At 42.1% G+C, this 17,000-nt stretch overlaps 1 protein-coding gene across 10 annotated transcripts in view; it reads left to right on the forward strand.

Moving 5' to 3' along the window:
* Positions 1–17,000, forward strand: part of PHF21A (PHD finger protein 21A) — a 201,361-nt gene that overhangs the window by 145,271 nt on the left and 39,090 nt on the right. For 8 of the 10 annotated variants that reach the window (XM_047775901.1, XM_047775896.1, XM_047775904.1 and 5 more), the window contains 4 exons: positions 2,942–3,142; positions 10,787–11,038; positions 12,262–12,351; positions 15,887–16,180. In XM_047775901.1, the coding sequence (XP_047631857.1) occupies positions 2,942–3,142; positions 10,787–11,038; positions 12,262–12,351; positions 15,887–16,180 (837 nt within the window). The remainder of the gene's footprint in view (positions 1–2,941; positions 3,143–10,786; positions 11,039–12,261; positions 12,352–15,886; positions 16,181–17,000) is intronic. The other 2 variants (XM_047775905.1, XM_047775906.1) reach the window with 2 other exon arrangements.

Consider the following 17,000-nt stretch of genomic DNA (forward strand, 5'->3'; position numbering starts at 1 on the left):
TCCCCCCTTTGTTTCAGGCCCTGGGGGAAGAACAGTTGTGACTGCAGTGTGACTCACTGGCTCCCCCTTTCCTGATTCTGGTTCTGATTGGTCGTCACCTTGCACTAGCCGTCTGGCTGCAGAGTTCTCTAGCCTGCGACCCTGTCTAGTTCTTTCCCCTACTGTTCCCTTCTGTTGTACAAAACACTGAGAGTGGGTTCTCAGCTTCTTTTCACTGGGTTAGGCAGTAAGTAGGAGAACTCACTGCATTTCCTTAGGATGGCTGTAGAGGAGAAACACACCCTTTCCTTTTGTGCCTGGTGTAGTAATTATTTAGTTTCCTGTGCTGTTTTTATTCAAAGTTTATTTTTTGGCAGGTGTCACATTTGTGTTTGTATTATTTCCTCTAGGTTTCTCTCCTCCCCCTGATTTGAGCTGGGGGTTTTGTTTTCGTTCTGGTAAAGGGGCTCAGTCTCTTTGCTGATTCTACCTACTCTTTAGCTAGTTTGTTAATGTTTGATTAATGCTGATTAATATATTGCGGAGGGGGACTGAAAACAACTCTAGATGCTTATTTAGTTGTTAAATATCTAAATGTTCTGGCAGTCACCAAGCAATACAGTCTACATATGTGATACTCAGAATTATCCACAGCACCACTGCTTTTACTTCTCCTTCTCCTAAAGTGTATCCATTCAATTACTCTGCCTTTTATTCTTGGGAAATAGGATTTTGAAGATTTGAAAAGTTAATTTTATAAGAATTTGATATTTTTATTAATTTGCAGATGGTTTCTGGAAAGACTTTGGACGCTGCCTTTTTTCTTTTTAGTATTTAACTGCTCAAAGAGGCAGTGCTAGCAGAGTATAAAGTATAGCAGACTCCCCCCCACTGCCAAATTGGCCTTTGTATAATATTTTTATTACCTAAAAAGAACCGGTAATAAAAAATATTAAAAATTTTCTCAGAAATGTATTTTATATTGATTTAAAATTTTTAAAAATCCGTTTTGTAAATATCTTAATGTTCAAATATTTTAAACAAGTAACGTGCAGGTTTGGGTTCTTTATTTATTTATTTATTTTTGTCTTTTTGCTATTTCTTGGGCTGCTCCCGCGGCATATGGAGGTTCCCAGGCTAGGGGTCTAATCAGAGCTGTAGCCACCGGCCTACGCCAGAGCCACAGCAACATGGGATCCGAGCCACGTCTGCAACCTACACCACAGCTCACGGCAACGCCGGATCCTTAACCCACTGAGCAAGGGCAGGGACCAAACCTGCAACCTCATGGTTCCTAGTCGGATTCGTTAACCACTGCGCCACGACGGGAACTCCAGGTTTGGGTTCTTTAGAGAGTATGCGTAACGAAGTTAGTTAGAATCATAAGCAAGAATCAACTTGCCCCTCATGGATTCATTTGACCCTTTATTTAAAGGTCTGCATTTACTTCTCTGTTTAAAATCTGTATTACAAAAATAGCGACGTAGGGAGTTCCCTTCATGGCTCAGTGGTTAACGAACTCGACTAGGATCCGTAAGGTTGTGGATTCTATCCCTGGCCTCACTTATTGGGTTAAGGATCCGGTGTTGCTGTGAGCTGTGCTGTAGGTCACAGACGTGGCTCGGATCCAACGTTGCTATGGCTGTGGCTGTGATGTAGGCTGGTGGCTACAGCTCTGATTCAACCCCTAGCCTGGGAACCTCCATATGCCACAGGTGCAGCCCTAAAATAGCAAAAAAAAAAAAAAAAAAAAAAAAAAAAAAAGAGAGAGAGAGAAGAAAATAGCAATGTATTTTGTCGGAAATAACAAACCTTAGCAGGCGAACTCACTTGAAAATGTAGAAGAGTGCTGCTTATACTTTCTTGCAGCCATTAGGGCAGGAGAATCAGAACCCAGGTCTGGCCGCAAATGGTTATTATGTTTTCTCTGAGCCGTTTGCCTTTCTTTGGTTCCATCAGTTTACACATCAAGTGAAGAGAACGAGGACATTTTCTTAGCTGCACAGTTCTAGGTGCAGAATTTAGTTGTGAGCAAAATAGGTCCATACCCTGATGGAGCTTACCTTTTGTTGAGGTGTATTATTATAGCAATGAAGGTTTCTAAACATACCGTTTTCTTGGATTTGAACAAGGACTGAAGGGTTTTTTTTAATCTTAAGTTAAAATATTCATTCATCCCATGTAGCTAAAACCCTACTCTGCCTAAACAAATTTATGTGTCTCTCCAGATCCTTTCCCAGAAAAGCAGTCTGCTCATGAGTTACATGTTTCAGTAATTTAGAATGTTTGTTGTGTATATTGCATAGTGGTGGGATTACAATTTCCTTGTTTAAAAGTCTGTTTAATGGTTGAAACTGGGATAGAGACATGGTATCTATTTGATTAACAAAAATTAGTATGAGTGGTATCTACGTAATCGGATGCAAAGGAAAAAAAAAAGACCAACAATATGCCAATCATGGTTCCAAGTCCTTTCCCGGAGGCAGTTTGGTACTCCTAAGAAGCCCAAGGATGTTATTAATTACCTCACTTTACAGAACAGGAAATTGAGGCACAGGTAGGATAAGTGACTTGATCAAGATCATGTAGCTGATACGGAACAGAACTAAAATTTGAATTGAGGAAGTATGTCTCCACAGTCATGCCTTTACTGCTCCGCTTGGCTGTACTGTCCCTCCCACCCGGCACACTCCACTAGTAAGAGGGAGTCCCACCTCTGCTGTGTGAGCTCCATTAGTTTTTCTTCTCATCTGTGAGCCTCGGTTTCCCTTTATATATAAAACATTTCTTATGCCAGTGGGTTTCTCCTCGGTTGTCTCATCTATAAATTTTAAAGGTAAGAAGTTTTGGACTAAGCTCATTACAGAAGAGATGTCAGAGGCACAGGAGTGCCTCCTCTTTCTACACAGCTGATAGACCAATATTCTGATAGATTTTATTCTGTTTTGTCCTTATTTGGTAGAAAAGAGTAGTTGAACAGCTACGGAAGAACCTGATAGTAAAGCAAGAACAACCAGACAAGTTCCAAATACAGCCATTGCCACAATCTGAAAACAAGCTACAAACAGCACAGCAGCAACCACTACAGCAGCTACAGCAGCAACAGCAGTTCCACCACCACCACACCCCGGCTGCATCCTCTCCCAGCCTGACCGCTTCACAGGTACAAGTATGGATGGGGCACTGTAGGCTGCTTTCTTATTGTCCTGTTTCAGACTGTGTTGAGTGCAACTAGCACTTAAACAACAGTTATTTTGGTTACTTTTTTATACTGTAACTGGGATAAGAATTACTTGAAATTCATTGGCAGAAGAAAATAACATTACTAAAGAATCAAAGTGAAGTGATTTCCCATCCGTCCAAAGAAGACAGAAGGATAATTAATCAGTGACAAAGGAAAATTGCTTCTCTGTATTAGAACAGAATTAAAGTCTTATTTTGTATTTATTTGCACTTGCTCTAAAAGTCTGTGTGACTTGACCACCTCAAGAATTGTTTTTCTGGAATTCTTAGCAGTTAAGTGTGGAGATAGTCCAGGCTCAGTGCCCTTGGGACCAGGTGGAAAAAGGCATTTATAAGGCTCTGTGTTTCTATTGTTCATAGAAACAAAATACTCATTTGCCAGTCCATATTCATCTCATATGAGAACATGTGTCTGTTCTCCTACACTGAAGGGGATCTGAAATGGGAACTATAGGTCAAAAATAGCACTAAGGAGGGAAGCTTAACAACGTTCTAATTGATGTAGCTGTCCCAGTGATTTTACTGCAAAGGGCATTTACACTACCTTGTAATATAAGGATATTGAGGCAGTCAGCACACAGAAAAAGAGCGTATTTGGGAATGACATTCAACAAAGAAAAGTATTCAAGCTTGCTCTCCACACGCTTCTATGTAATGTGGCCTTACCTTTTAAAATGGGATGCATGAGCAGTGATTCTTGATCCATGATCTTAGATGTCACCTTGGCTAGACTGTTGAAAGCCATGGTTTCCCTCCCCAGAAAAATACACATTCATACCTAATACTGTCATTTTGCATATCATTTCAAGGACCTTGAGATCTGAAACCTCAGCATGGACACTTCTCACCCACCAACGCCATCTTCACTATATCTTTATACAGAGAGAAAAAGATTATAGTTTACTTGGTTATTTGCCATTTATGGGCATTGGGCTAGTCCATATACAATATTTTGCAAATGAAAAATCCATTGCTTGGGAGTTCCCATTGTGGCTCAGTGGGATAAAAACCCGACATAGTGTCTGTGAGGATGCAGGTTCAATCCCTGGCCTTGCTCAGTGGATTAAGGATCTGGCATTACCTCAAGCTGCGGTGTAGGTTGCAGATGCAGCTCAGATCCTGTGTTGCTGTGGCTATGGCATAGCTGGCAGCTGCAGCTCCAATTTGATCCCTAGCCTGAGAACTTCCATATGCTGCAGGTACAGTCATATACCATATATATATGTACACACACACACATATTCTGCAGCACGTATATCTACACTGAAGGTTACCAAAGATAGATAACATTTATTTATTTATTTATTTATTTATTTATTTATTTTGCTTTTTAGGGACACACATGTGGCATATGAAAGTTCTCAGGCTAGGGGTCGAATCTGAGCTTCAGCTGCCAACCTACGCCACAGCCACAGCAACTCGGGATCCGAGCCACATCTGCGACCTACACCACAGCTCACAGCACCACTGGATCCTTAACCCACTGAGCAAGGCCAGGGCTCGAACCCACATCCTCATGGATACTAGTCGGGTTCATTGCCACTGAGCCATAACAGTAAACCCAAAGATAGATAACATTTAATAGAGGTGCTATATACTAGGACTTTCTTAAGTGCTGTACATATATGATATACAGTCTTCACCCCAACTCTAATTAGGACGTTATTATTATTATCTCTGTTTTTTAGAAATGGAAACTAAGACATGGAGATTTTAAATAATTACCTAAAATCGTGTATGTAATATGTGGTGGAGCCAAGATTTGACCAGATGTTCTGGCTGAAAAATTTGTCCATTTGCTATTCTAGACTTCCATACAATACCAAAAAAAAAGGGGGGGGGGGAGAAGAAGAAATGCCAACATTTTTTAAAATGCCAAGGAAGAAAAAGGGAGAATCCTTGTTGAAAATCAGGTAGCTAGAGTGGCCTATATCATTTCTTCCCTAATCTCCAAGACTATTTGGAAATTAGGCATTCAAGCTGATTTTAAAACCCATCTGACCAAAACTTGTATTTCTTCTAAAACATTGCCTATCACTTTACTTTTGTTGGCGTTTTAAACAGTTTTGGCTTGGTTGTTCTCTTTCTGAAGTACAATTTGGTAAGAAAGTGTTTACATGGAGGGAGAGTGGTAGAATCCATTGTTTCCTGGGGTTTTTCTCTCTTCACCCATGGAAACTTTCTGTTCAAGTACCATTTCATATCACACAGTTCAGAGAAAGTACTTATGTAATATGTTCAAAAGCTATTGCCTTCCCTGGTAATCTGAGTTACATGCTGCTTTGGGATCCTCTCCCTAAAGCAGTGATATGTGGCATCTCTCCATCTGGTAGCCTGCCTGATAGATCTAATTGACTTAGCTAAGTTTGTTTTATATTATTTTGTTTAGTGTAATGTTAAAAGCCAAAAGATCTCTAGGTTTGGGGGGGCGGGTTTTAGAGCACGCTGTCAATCAAGTGTTGTCTGTGTGCTCCCTTCTGGTATACAAAGAGGTAGTAATGGCCCCTGCCTAGACTCTGGTTGACTGTGATAATTATTTTCATTCAGTATGTAAATATTTATTGAGTACTATATGCAAGCCCTGTGCTGGGCAATATAGAGGACAGATTCACACATAAGACAGAATTTCTGCCCTCAAGAATCTAAAAAATTTAGAGAAGGAGAGGAAGATGTAGCTGGCAAAGAATACAATGAAAGTACCAGAGAAGAGCTGTGAAAATACCAGAGGACAGTAATACCGACTAGAGGGAGCAGAGCTCTTCATAAAGGACGTGGCTTTTGATCAGAGCCTTGACAGATAAGAGAGGTTTTAGTGACAGAGCAGAGGAGGAAGAGCATTAGAGTGTGGAGAACGATGTGAACAAGGGTATGGACTCAACAAAGTAGATGCAGGCCTTGGGAACAGCAAGGAGGCTGATGGGACTGGAACGTGACGACCAGGAAACGACGGAGAGGGAGATGAAACCAGAAAGGTGGGAAGAGGCCAGCTTGTCGAAGCCATCCAGCGTGTGGCAGAACTTTGGGGGTTTTGGCAGTCATAGGGGGTCAGTAAAGGTTCATGGGTTCAAGGACAAATGGGAAGTTTAATATTTGGCATATATTAAATGTCTAAGTCCAGAAAAGATTAACTACTAATTAGCAGTTTGCATGGGCAGGGAGGAGATACTAGGAGGAGAAAACTCTTTTATTCTGAGTCAGGTGATTAGCATGTCTCCAGGCCTGGGGTACGGGTGGGGAGGCAGGGGTTGGGGGAGCCAGTTCCCATTACTTAGCTAACTCCAACTCATGTTTATATGTGTATTTTGAAATTTTTCCAATCTACAGGACAGTTGAATACAGGTGTACCCCTCAACTTAGATTCACAACTCTGTCTTTTTTTTGGCCTTTCTGTCTTTTTAGGGCTATATCCGCGGCATATGGAGGTTCCCAGGCTTGGGGTCCAATTGGAGCTATAGCTGCCAGCCTATGTCACAGCCACAGCCACAGCAAATGCCAGATCCCAGCCAAGTCTGCGACCTATACCACAGCTCACGGCAACACCGGATCCTTAACCCACTGAGCAAGGTCAGGGATCGAACCTGAAACCTCATGGTTCCTAGTCAGTTGGATTCATTTCCACTGTGCCATGATGGAAACTCCAACTCTGTCATTTTTAATCATGTAATACAAATGTAAAGAGGCATGCAGTTAATAAACCAAACCAAAAAACCCTTAGACAAAAGGGGAGGGGTTCTATTGGTAGTTATTCGAGAGTACAACAGTTATCTCTCAACAAAATAGATATGGAAGTTAATTGGAGCCCATAGTAATCTCTCTAAGTTCTTATTTGCACATTGGAGTCTATCTTTTTAAAATCCACACTTCATGCTTTGCAGGTTAAAAAAATAATAATAACTTCATAAAAAATAAAATGACTTTGCCGGTAGTGCTTCTTGCCATATTTTTTCTGCATGAACTAGGTTTTGTTGGAAACAACCCCTTCATGAAACTGAGAGAACTGCTATCATCTCTTCAGGGTGATCAGACTCGGACAGTGTCAACCAGCCAGGGGCTAATCACAGCTTCAGGAAAAATAAGTCTCTTTGTTCTTGTACACCTTTCCCCTCTGTGTCTTCTCTTCCTCCTGCCAGAGTAATTCACAGGTTTTCATTAGGTTTGGATATCAAAATTCTAGATTCTCTTTTATCATCTAAACTCAAAATTCTAGGAGTTTGGTTTATATTCCCTAGTACTTAGAATAGAATAAGCACCAGACCAGGAATAAAGATCTAAGCATTACCTGTATCAGTACCTAGTGTCAGTAAATGGTTAGCAGATATATTCTTGAAAAGCTTTTCATGGAGGTCCCATCATGGCTCAGTAGTTAACAAACTCTGTGAGGACGAGGGTTTGATCCCTGGCCTTGCTCAGTGGATTAAGGATTTGGCGTTGCCATGAGCTGCGGTGTAGGTCGCAGATGGGGCTCGGATCTGGCATTGCTGTGGCTGTGGTGTAGGCCGGCAGCTACAGCTCTGAGGCGACCCCTAGCCTGGGAACCTCCATATGCCACTGATGCGGCCCTAAAAGCAAAAAAACAAAAACAAAAACCCTTTTCATCAGTGCAGATGTTACGAGGTCCTGTGCCTCTGTGTACAAAAAAGAGACATGTAGATGTTGGAATACATAGAGTAAAATTAGCTGTAACTGAATATTCTGCTTTATAAAGTAGAATAAAAAATGACATGAACAAACGAGTTAGGATTCAGTGTTTTTTGAATGTTGTATGGGATTCAGGTGAGTTTTTAAGAATAATCACTTTAGAATTATTCAAAATATTAATAATGACTTACCTGAACCAAGAATGTTTTAAATAAAAGTTTGTTGACTTCTTTTAAAATAGTAAACATGAAGTTCCCATCATGGCACAGTGGAAACGAATCCAACTAGGAACCGTGTGGTTGCGGGTTCGATCTCTGGCCTCACTCAGTGGGTTGGGGATCTGGCGTTGCTGTGAGCTGTGGTGCAGGTCGCAGATGCGGCTCGGATCTGGTGTTGCTGTGGCTGTAGGCCAGCAGCTGCCACTCCGACTGTTCCCAACCTCCATATGCCTCGGGTGTAGCCCTAAAAAGACAAAAAGACAAAATAAATATATAAATAAATAAATAAAATGAAATAGTAAACATGCACAGCAGTTTTTAAAATCCATGTCAGGAAGTTTTGCTGATTAGAGCTTCTCTTCCATAACCTGTGGTGTCCAGGATTGAATACCACCTGGTGTGACTTGCTCACCACTTCAAAAGTTCTTTGTATTTAAATGTTTTACTTTGAAAGTTAGAGCTATTATCACATTGTATTAAAAATAGCCGGTCATATAAAGTCAGTCCTGCTGGTACACTATTGTAACATTTCTTTCTTTCTTTTTTTTGCCATTTCTTGAGCCGCTCCCGCGGCATATGGAGGTTCCCAGGCTAGGGGTCGAATCGGAGCTGTAGCCACCGGCCTACGCCAGAGCCACAGCAACATGGGATCCGAGCCACGTCTGCGATCTACACCAGAGCTCACGGCAACGCCGGATCCTTAACCCACTGAGCCAGGCCAGGGATCGAACCCGCAACCTCATGGTTCCTAGTTGGATTCCTTAACCACTGCGCCACGATAGGAACTCCCTATTGTAACATTTCTGATGATAAGTAGCATTTAGCTTTTATTTGGTTTTCAATACTGAGAGACAGTGGATGACCTGATACCTCCCAAAATAAATAATGATTGATGTTCTCTTTTTACTCCCATTTCACATTTGAGGGGACAGTGGCAAGGAGAATAAGCCATCCTATGTTGTTGACTTAGAGAAGAGGAAACAATTGTGGGTGATTTTAATTACAAGCGTCAGTAAGGATTGCTTATTAGGTTGTGATGGGATAGATGAGGCCAGATTATGACATTTTTTGGTTAAAAGGGAAAAAAAGGTGTTAAAAGATTAGATAATGCATGCACGTGTGTATGCATTTAAGGCAGAAAAATTACTTAGAACCCAACAACTTAACATACAACAACTTGCATGGACACTGAAATAGAAATACCCAAAGAAATTGTCCAGATCTATGTCAGGACGAGTGAGGTCCTTGTCCCTGGTCGAGGGCAGTGCTGTCCAAAAGAACTTTCTCTGGTGTTGGAAATCTCCACTGTCCAGTTTGGTAGCCACTAGGCATATGTGGCTGTTGAACACTTTAAATGTGGCTAGTGTGACTGAGGAACTGATGTTTTAATTTTCATTTTGCTTTAATGCAATTTAAATACTCACATGTGGCTAGTAGCTACCAAACTGGACAGGGCTAGTATAGAGGAAGAAGAAAAAGGTGGAGTAATAGTAAAATCAGAACCAACAAATTAGACCAGATTTGTTTTCATGTTTCTGCAACGTCCCTGTCTTAAGTTGGCTAGTAGCAGTGGATAGATGTGTATGTCATAGCTATGAGGTTGTCTATATTGTCTTATTTTATAACTGCCTCCTTTAATTACTCTAATTATTAATAGAAAGTCTAGAAAAGTACAGCCTCAAAGCCTCCGTAGCCCTTGTGGAACATCAGTCAAGTCCTGTCACCTCAGTTCAGACTCTGATCTGTGAGACTTTCTGAAACTCAGGTGTTTGTTTCCACCTCGTTGCCTTTTACTGGGTCTTTGATTTACTTCTGCAGCAGGCCCACCAGGGGAAAGACGATATGCAGTGACTCATATCCCTTTGGTATCGAGAGCTGGTATTTTCTACACTAGTTGGTTCAAAGGTTTCCTTATCTAGAGTTTGGGATTTACTGCCTTTGAGACAACAATTATTCGAATCCTCATGCAAGTTTCCCTTCCTCCTCTCCAGGGTGCCACTCAAAAGAATTAAGACACCGTCAGAGTTCCCGTTGTGGCAAAGTGGGTTCAGAACCCAGCTAGCATCCATAAGGCTGCCAGTTTGATCCCTAGCTTCACTCATTGGGTTAAGGATCCAGCATTGCATGAGCTGTGGTGTAGGTCGCAGATGCGGCTCAGATCCCACGTTGCTGTGGCTGTGGTGTAGGCCGGCAGCCGCATCTCCAATTCAACCCCTAGCCCGTGAACTTCCATCTGCCAAAGGCATGGCCTTTGTATCACAGGAGGCAGACACCCAGAGTTACATGATAGCCTTCTTCATATTGATGAGGTTGTAGCAGTTAAGGATAGAGATGGCAGGTACCTCATTGATTTGCAACGTCTACAAAGTTTAAATTAATTGAGAGCAAGCAACGAGTTAGAAAAACCCAAAGAAATAGGTACACTCACATTCTGTGTCTGTAAGCCTACCCCTTTCCTTGTTGAAAACTCTGTGCCCTTGTTAGTCTGATATTATTCCTATGAACTTGAAGCTAAATTTGAGAATTCTTACAAACTAGATTGCCTTTCCCTGTAGAAAGAGCCGTGCTCTCCGTACACAAAAGAAATGCTGCTATACCAAGAAACTTGACTGATGATGAGTATTATTGCTGTTTTCTTCCGGAGGTTAGAAGGTTGTTTAGTGGGATCACACCTTGGTGTCCTAATACCTGTCCTCCATGTCTCCTAGAAGACCGTAACTACAGCTTCTATGATTACCACAAAGACACTACCTCTCGTCTTGAAAGCAGCAACTGCGACCATGCCTGCCTCTGTTGTGGGCCAGAGACCTACCATTGCTATGGTGACCGCCATCAACAATCAGAAGGCTGTGCTCAGCACTGATGTGCAGAACACACCAGTCAACCTCCAGACGTCTAGTAAGGTCACTGGGCCTGGGGCAGAGGCTGTCCAAATTGTGGCAAAAAACACAGTCACTCTGGTAAGCCAGCAGCTGCTACTCATGTGCGCCCACATGAGAGGGTTCAGGATATGCATTTGTAGAGTATATCCGTTGTTTGCTCCTGCTGGATTTTTTAGTCTCCATCACTCTGCTGCCATGCCGGATTCCCCTTTGGGGCTGGCAAGGGAATATGGCATTCCTATTATCTTTTCAAATAACTGTGGAGGTGCTCCGACAGCAAGGACCAAAACCCTTTCAGGCATTATCTGAGGCCAAAGTATGACTTGACTTAAGGGGGAAAAATGCCCTTCACAGAGGCATAGTCACTGTTTCATGAAACTCTCCCTCCTTCCGCCCCACAGTCCTTCCTGTGAAACTTGAGTGCTTAAACTCTCTGGTGCTCTGTTAACTGATGTGGGGAAAATGCCTGGCTGAATTCTTTTAGTTTATCTTCCTGGAAATGTACCCAGGGAGTATTGGAGTTAGTTGGGACACTTGAAAATTTTTCAAGAAAGTCACAAATTAAGGGCCCATGTCCAAGGTCCATCAGAAAAAAAAAAAAAAAAAAAATCCCTGGGAGGAAGAAGTACTTGAACAAGAATTGTTCTTGAGATTTCTAAGGTAAAACTGTCTAAAACTGACGTTCTCAGAAGATTGGAAAAAATATATCCAAAGTGTAGTTTTAAAAGTCCATTCTTAAAATGGAGGCTGAGAGCTCTTGGTGGCTTTTAAATAATGACCACTGAAACTAGAGGGCATTAAAGTGAAGCTTTACCACTTAACTGGGAATCTTTAGAGAAGCAACCAAATAACTCTGCCAGGTGCTGGGAGTTAGATTCTCTATAGGAATAAAGCCATACACTGTTAGATAAAGCTCTTCTATTGGGAAAAAGCCCATTTGTCCAAGGCAGCAAGTTTGATTTTACTTTGGATCCAGTGTTGACATTTAAAATAAGTAAGTGCAGGAGTTCTTGAATGTGAAAGAAAATTGTCTAAGATTGCTGAGCCTGCTATGTTCTACATTAGATGTGTAAGGAAACAGAAATACAGTTGGTTCATTTTATGGGGTAAAGCATGCAAGTGGGAGAGTGAGAAAGTGTCTTAAGGCAGTGTTCATTCAGATGATTAATTCTGCAGTGAAGTCTTGTCGAAAATATTGTCTGATGCCGAGAATAGTGATGCTGAAAATATTTTTAAAATGCTTAGCTTAATATTGAATAATTATTGTCCTCTCTGATTTACTTACCTTTCTCATTTTTTAGCAGGTTCAGGCAACACCTCCTCAGCCCATCAAAGTACCGCAGTTTATCCCCCCTCCTAGACTCACTCCACGTCCAAACTTTCTTCCACAGGTGAGTAAACCAGTGGCAAGCCCAGTAATAGGTTAGATGGGACAGAAATCTTCATGGGCCCTTTCTAAGCAGCCTGCAGTGCACCTGTTAGCTCAGCTATATTCAGTTCCACTTAGTTAAAGAGTCTAGCTACTGATCTCTATACCATGAAGGTCATTTTATCATCAGGTTTCTTAGCAATGACCAAAAGTTATAGCAGGGGGATATAAGGAAAAGGACATTTTCCTAAGGTTAAAAGAATCAAGATAGCACCATTTTAAACATTACAGTGTTAAACTTCCTAGAAGAAGTTTGCCAGAACTGCCTGCCAATGGGGAGGAAATGAAGTTACCACGTTTTCCCCCCTGTATGCCAAGGAGAGTAGGGAAGAAGACAGTAGCGAAACCAACTAGTAGAAAGCATTCAGTTCTACTCTGGGAAGCGATGGCACTGAGCATCATACTTAAACACAGAGTCTTACTGATAAAGATTTAGACACGGGGTGTTCTCTTGTGGTGCAAGGGGTTAAGGATCCTTATGGCAAAATGTCAGGATCAGGATTGCCCCGGTCCGGACCTTGAGGGGAGTTGCCTTGTGTGGTAGAAAGGGTGGGGGTTCCTATCTGAGGCCCCAGCTTCAGGCAAAAAGAGTAGGGAGAGGACGTGTGTGGTCAATGGCCATAAATTATTTCTGAATTGCCTCTGGAGAGGGGATGGGCAGTGCCAACAAGAGATAAGATTATTTCAATCATTTATCACATAAATCCTTAATAAATACCTTAGGAATCAAAAGAACACTAAGAACTATGGATATGAAGTTTTCAAAATAGTTCTCACCTCATGGAGCTTCATACACATGTGCAGGCAATTATTGTGTCCGTTATGGGAAGTCCAGAGTCATTTGATGGGAAGGACATCCAGTTCATGCTTAATGAGTTCATGAGTGTTACAGAAAGTTTCCATGATGGTGGGACATTCAATCTTAGACCTAAAATCCTAGTTAAGTTAGCCTGACAAAGTTTTGGGGAAAGAAGAAAAATGTCCGAGGCAGAGAGCAGAGCATATATGCAAGTCTGAGATAGAAAGCTACCTGTGAGCTTAAGGAACCAAAGGACATTTGGTGTGGCTGAGCACAGGGGCCGTGCGGCTGACTCAGGCTCGAGAAAGAAGTGAGGCTGGAGAAGCCACTGGGCCAGAGCCTTTGGAACCTCGTAGGGTATGTAGGAATTTGGGCCTTATCCTGGGTACAGTGGGAATCTGTCAGATTATTTTCAAAAAAGTTGACATGATCAGATTTTTGTTTTAGAAAGTTCCCTCTTACTACTGTGTGGAGAACAGTTTGGAGATGGTCCAAAGACTGTGGCAGGAGAAACATTTCAGACATTGTCAACCATAACGATAGCTAATGTTTAGAGCATCTTGCTATGTGCCACTTACTGCACTTAGCATTTATGTGGATTTTCTATTTTAATCCATACAACAAGCCTAGGAAAGAGCCTAGCTCTAGTTCTTTTTAAAGGTAAGAATCTAAGGCTTTGTCTGTGTTTTTCAAATGGTGGGTCATGATCCATTAGTAGGCTGTGATACCAATTTAGTGGATTGTACCCAGAGTTTTTAAATAAAATGACAATAGGAAATGTTAGAGTACCTAGCACGAAAGTATTGTTTCAAGAAGTTTTTATTTTATGAAGGTATAGATGGATAGCTGTGTGTGTACTAGTTACATGGTGAAGCCCGTTTCTTGTTCTATGTCTGCAGGATCCACCACAGGGTTGTCTTAAGTGCAGCTAAGTATGTGGACTCTCTCAACAGTCAGAGGCCATACTTGGCACCGGTCTACTTGGAATGATGTAGGGCAGAAACTGGAGCTTGCCCCAAGACAGACGTTTTTCTCCAGTGCGAGTCCCTAAAGTAGTCCATGTAAAGTCTCTACACTGTCCAGGGACTGCTCAGATACAGGGAAATGGGAGCTTTATCAGTGCCATGGGAGAACCACCCTGGCACAAATGCCTTATGCCTCACAGGTGCCCAGCATATCTTGTAACAGTTCTGTAGGTGTAGTTTTCAAGGTCTCCACACTGGACATGCCCACTTAAAAGAGTCACCCCACTTCAGGAGGAGCAGAGCATGGTGTCTTGTCAAGTATTTATAGTTCTCCCCATTCAAATTCGATTTGGCAATGAGATAGCTTTTTTTTTTTTTTTTTTTTGGCCTTTTAGGGCCACACCCATGGCATATGGAAGTTCCCAGGCCTAGGGGTCGAATTAGAGCTGCAGCTACTGGCCTACGTCACAGCCACAAAACCGTGGCATCCTAGCTGCATCTGCAGCCTATGCCACAGCTTGCGGCAGCACCAGATCCTTAACCTCTGAACCACAAGGGGAACTCCGAGATGTCATTTTTACCATAAGCAGTGTTGCCTGCTAACATAGTTGACATTCTTACCCTTAACAGGTTTCCTGGCTGTACAACTAGAGAGTTAACTGAAGGTCAGACATTTTGCCCACAGGTCACAGCTTAGAAAGTTTGGAAAATACTGGTTTAGGGAGATCAAGTATGTTATCTTAGGTTACATGTCTAGTGGTAGAACCAGGATTTGAACTCAAGCGAGGCTGACCTCATGTTTTTAAGCAGAGTTTTCTGCTGCTGTTTTAGTAAAGCAAACACAAGTTAGAGTAGTGGCAGTGAGGATAGGAAGCAGACATTTGAGAAGGATTTAAGAAGTAGAAATAGAGTAGGACTCATTAGGAATGATTCTGAAGTTTTTTTTATTAAGAAAATGCCATTTACTGAGGTGGTGATTATAGGGAGAAGAAAAGATTGGAAGGAGTTGATGATTTTTAGATGTGTTGATTTAGAACTTCTTGTGAAATGCCCAAGTAGAGATGTCTAACAGGCAGTTGAATATATGATTTTGAAGTTCAGGAAATGTCTGGTCCCAAAATGCAAGTGTGGAAATCTTTAGTACATAGACAGTAATTGCAGCTGTAGGGTGGTGAGAGTTCCCAGGAGCAGTGAGGACATTGGGAGGAAAAGGGGTTCCAGGACAAAATTCTGAGAATATTTGGGATTGGGCAGAGGTAGAGGAAGGCATGAAGAAGATACAGAGAGGAAGTGGCCACAAATAATGGGGAGTTAGAGGGCCAGAAATGGGTGAGGGGAAAATTGAAACCATGGAGATGAAGAAATTTAGAATATGAAATAAGAGCATTGGCAGCATTGTTGCCATATGGGCACAAGTTCAGGGTGGGGCCAGTCTTTGGATTGGGCAGTTGACCTCCGCCTGAAGAGGTGGCATGGTGTAGAAGAGGGAGCTATGGTTTGAAATCAGAATAACTACATTCTAGGGGAACATTTGGATCCTCTTAAGAGCTGATGCATCTTTTATAATCTTATATCTTGAGGTCTATAGAATTAATAATACCAAAACAAATGCTAATAAATATTTGTACTGAATACTGTTTCACATATATAGTGTAGAGGATCTGGCAGTGTCTCAGACTTATAGGACTTGAGACATTTAAGTAATACGATAATTGTTCTTTCTTTCTCCATAGGTTCGACCCAAGCCTGTGGCTCAGAATAACATTCCTATTGCCCCAGCACCTCCTCCCATGCTTGCCGCTCCTCAACTCATCCAGAGGCCCGTCATGCTGACCAAGTTCACCCCCACAACCCTTCCTACCTCCCAGAATTCCATCCACCCCGTCCGTGTCGTCAATGGGCAGACTGCAACCATAGCCAAAACGTTCCCTATGGCCCAGCTCACCAGCATTGTGATAGCTACTCCAGGGACCAGACTTGCTGGACCTCAGACTGTACAGCTTAGCAAGCCAAGCCTTGAAAAACAGGTACAGGCAGAATATACACCTGCTTTGGGCAGTAGATTTGCCGTTGAGGCTGGGAAGTCTGTAAGGGGTCTTTATCTTCTCAGGGGCTCTTTATCTCAGCATCAATGTCTGTTGCTTATCATGTGATAATTTATCCACAATGCAAAAGGGTCATTCTTGCCAAGGAAAGTTGGGTTGCTTTACCCACCCTCCCCTTATAGATGGATTCAAATTCCTGTGTGAGTGAGCTCCCCCTGCTGGTTCTGAAACATAAATTCACAAATGGGTTCTGCTGCCCTCAGTCAGGAAGCACAGGTGAGGTAATAAACAGAAAATGCCATATTCATTTCAGCCCAGCAAAAATCCAGATGAGGATATCACTATGAAAGGAAGACTTTCAAAACAAAACAAAAAGGATTTCACTTCAAAGATTTTCCCTTATCAAGAGCCAATGAAAAAATGACCATTTCTAGAATGCATTCTTTTAACTCTAGGGAATACAGCGATTTTAGCTCAAATATTGAAGCCTTTCATTTATATTTCTAAAATCAGATTTTCTCTTACAAACACAAGGCTATAGAAACTTCCCCAGGAGTTCCCATCGTGGCTCAGCAGAAACAAGTCCAACTAGGAACCGTGAGGTTGTGGGTTTGATCCCTGGCCTCGCTCAGAGGGTTAAGGATCCAGCGTTGCCGTGAGCTGTGGTATAGGTCACAGATGCAGCTCAGATCCCACATTGCTCTGGCTGTGGAGTAAGCCGGCAGCTGTAGCTCCGACTGGACCCATTGCCTGGGAACCTCCATATGCCATGGATGCTACCCTAAAAAGACAAAAATAAATA

The sequence above is a fragment of the Phacochoerus africanus genome, chromosome 4 (genome assembly GCF_016906955.1).
Source record: "Phacochoerus africanus isolate WHEZ1 chromosome 4, ROS_Pafr_v1, whole genome shotgun sequence".
NCBI lineage: Eukaryota > Metazoa > Chordata > Mammalia > Artiodactyla > Suidae > Phacochoerus > Phacochoerus africanus.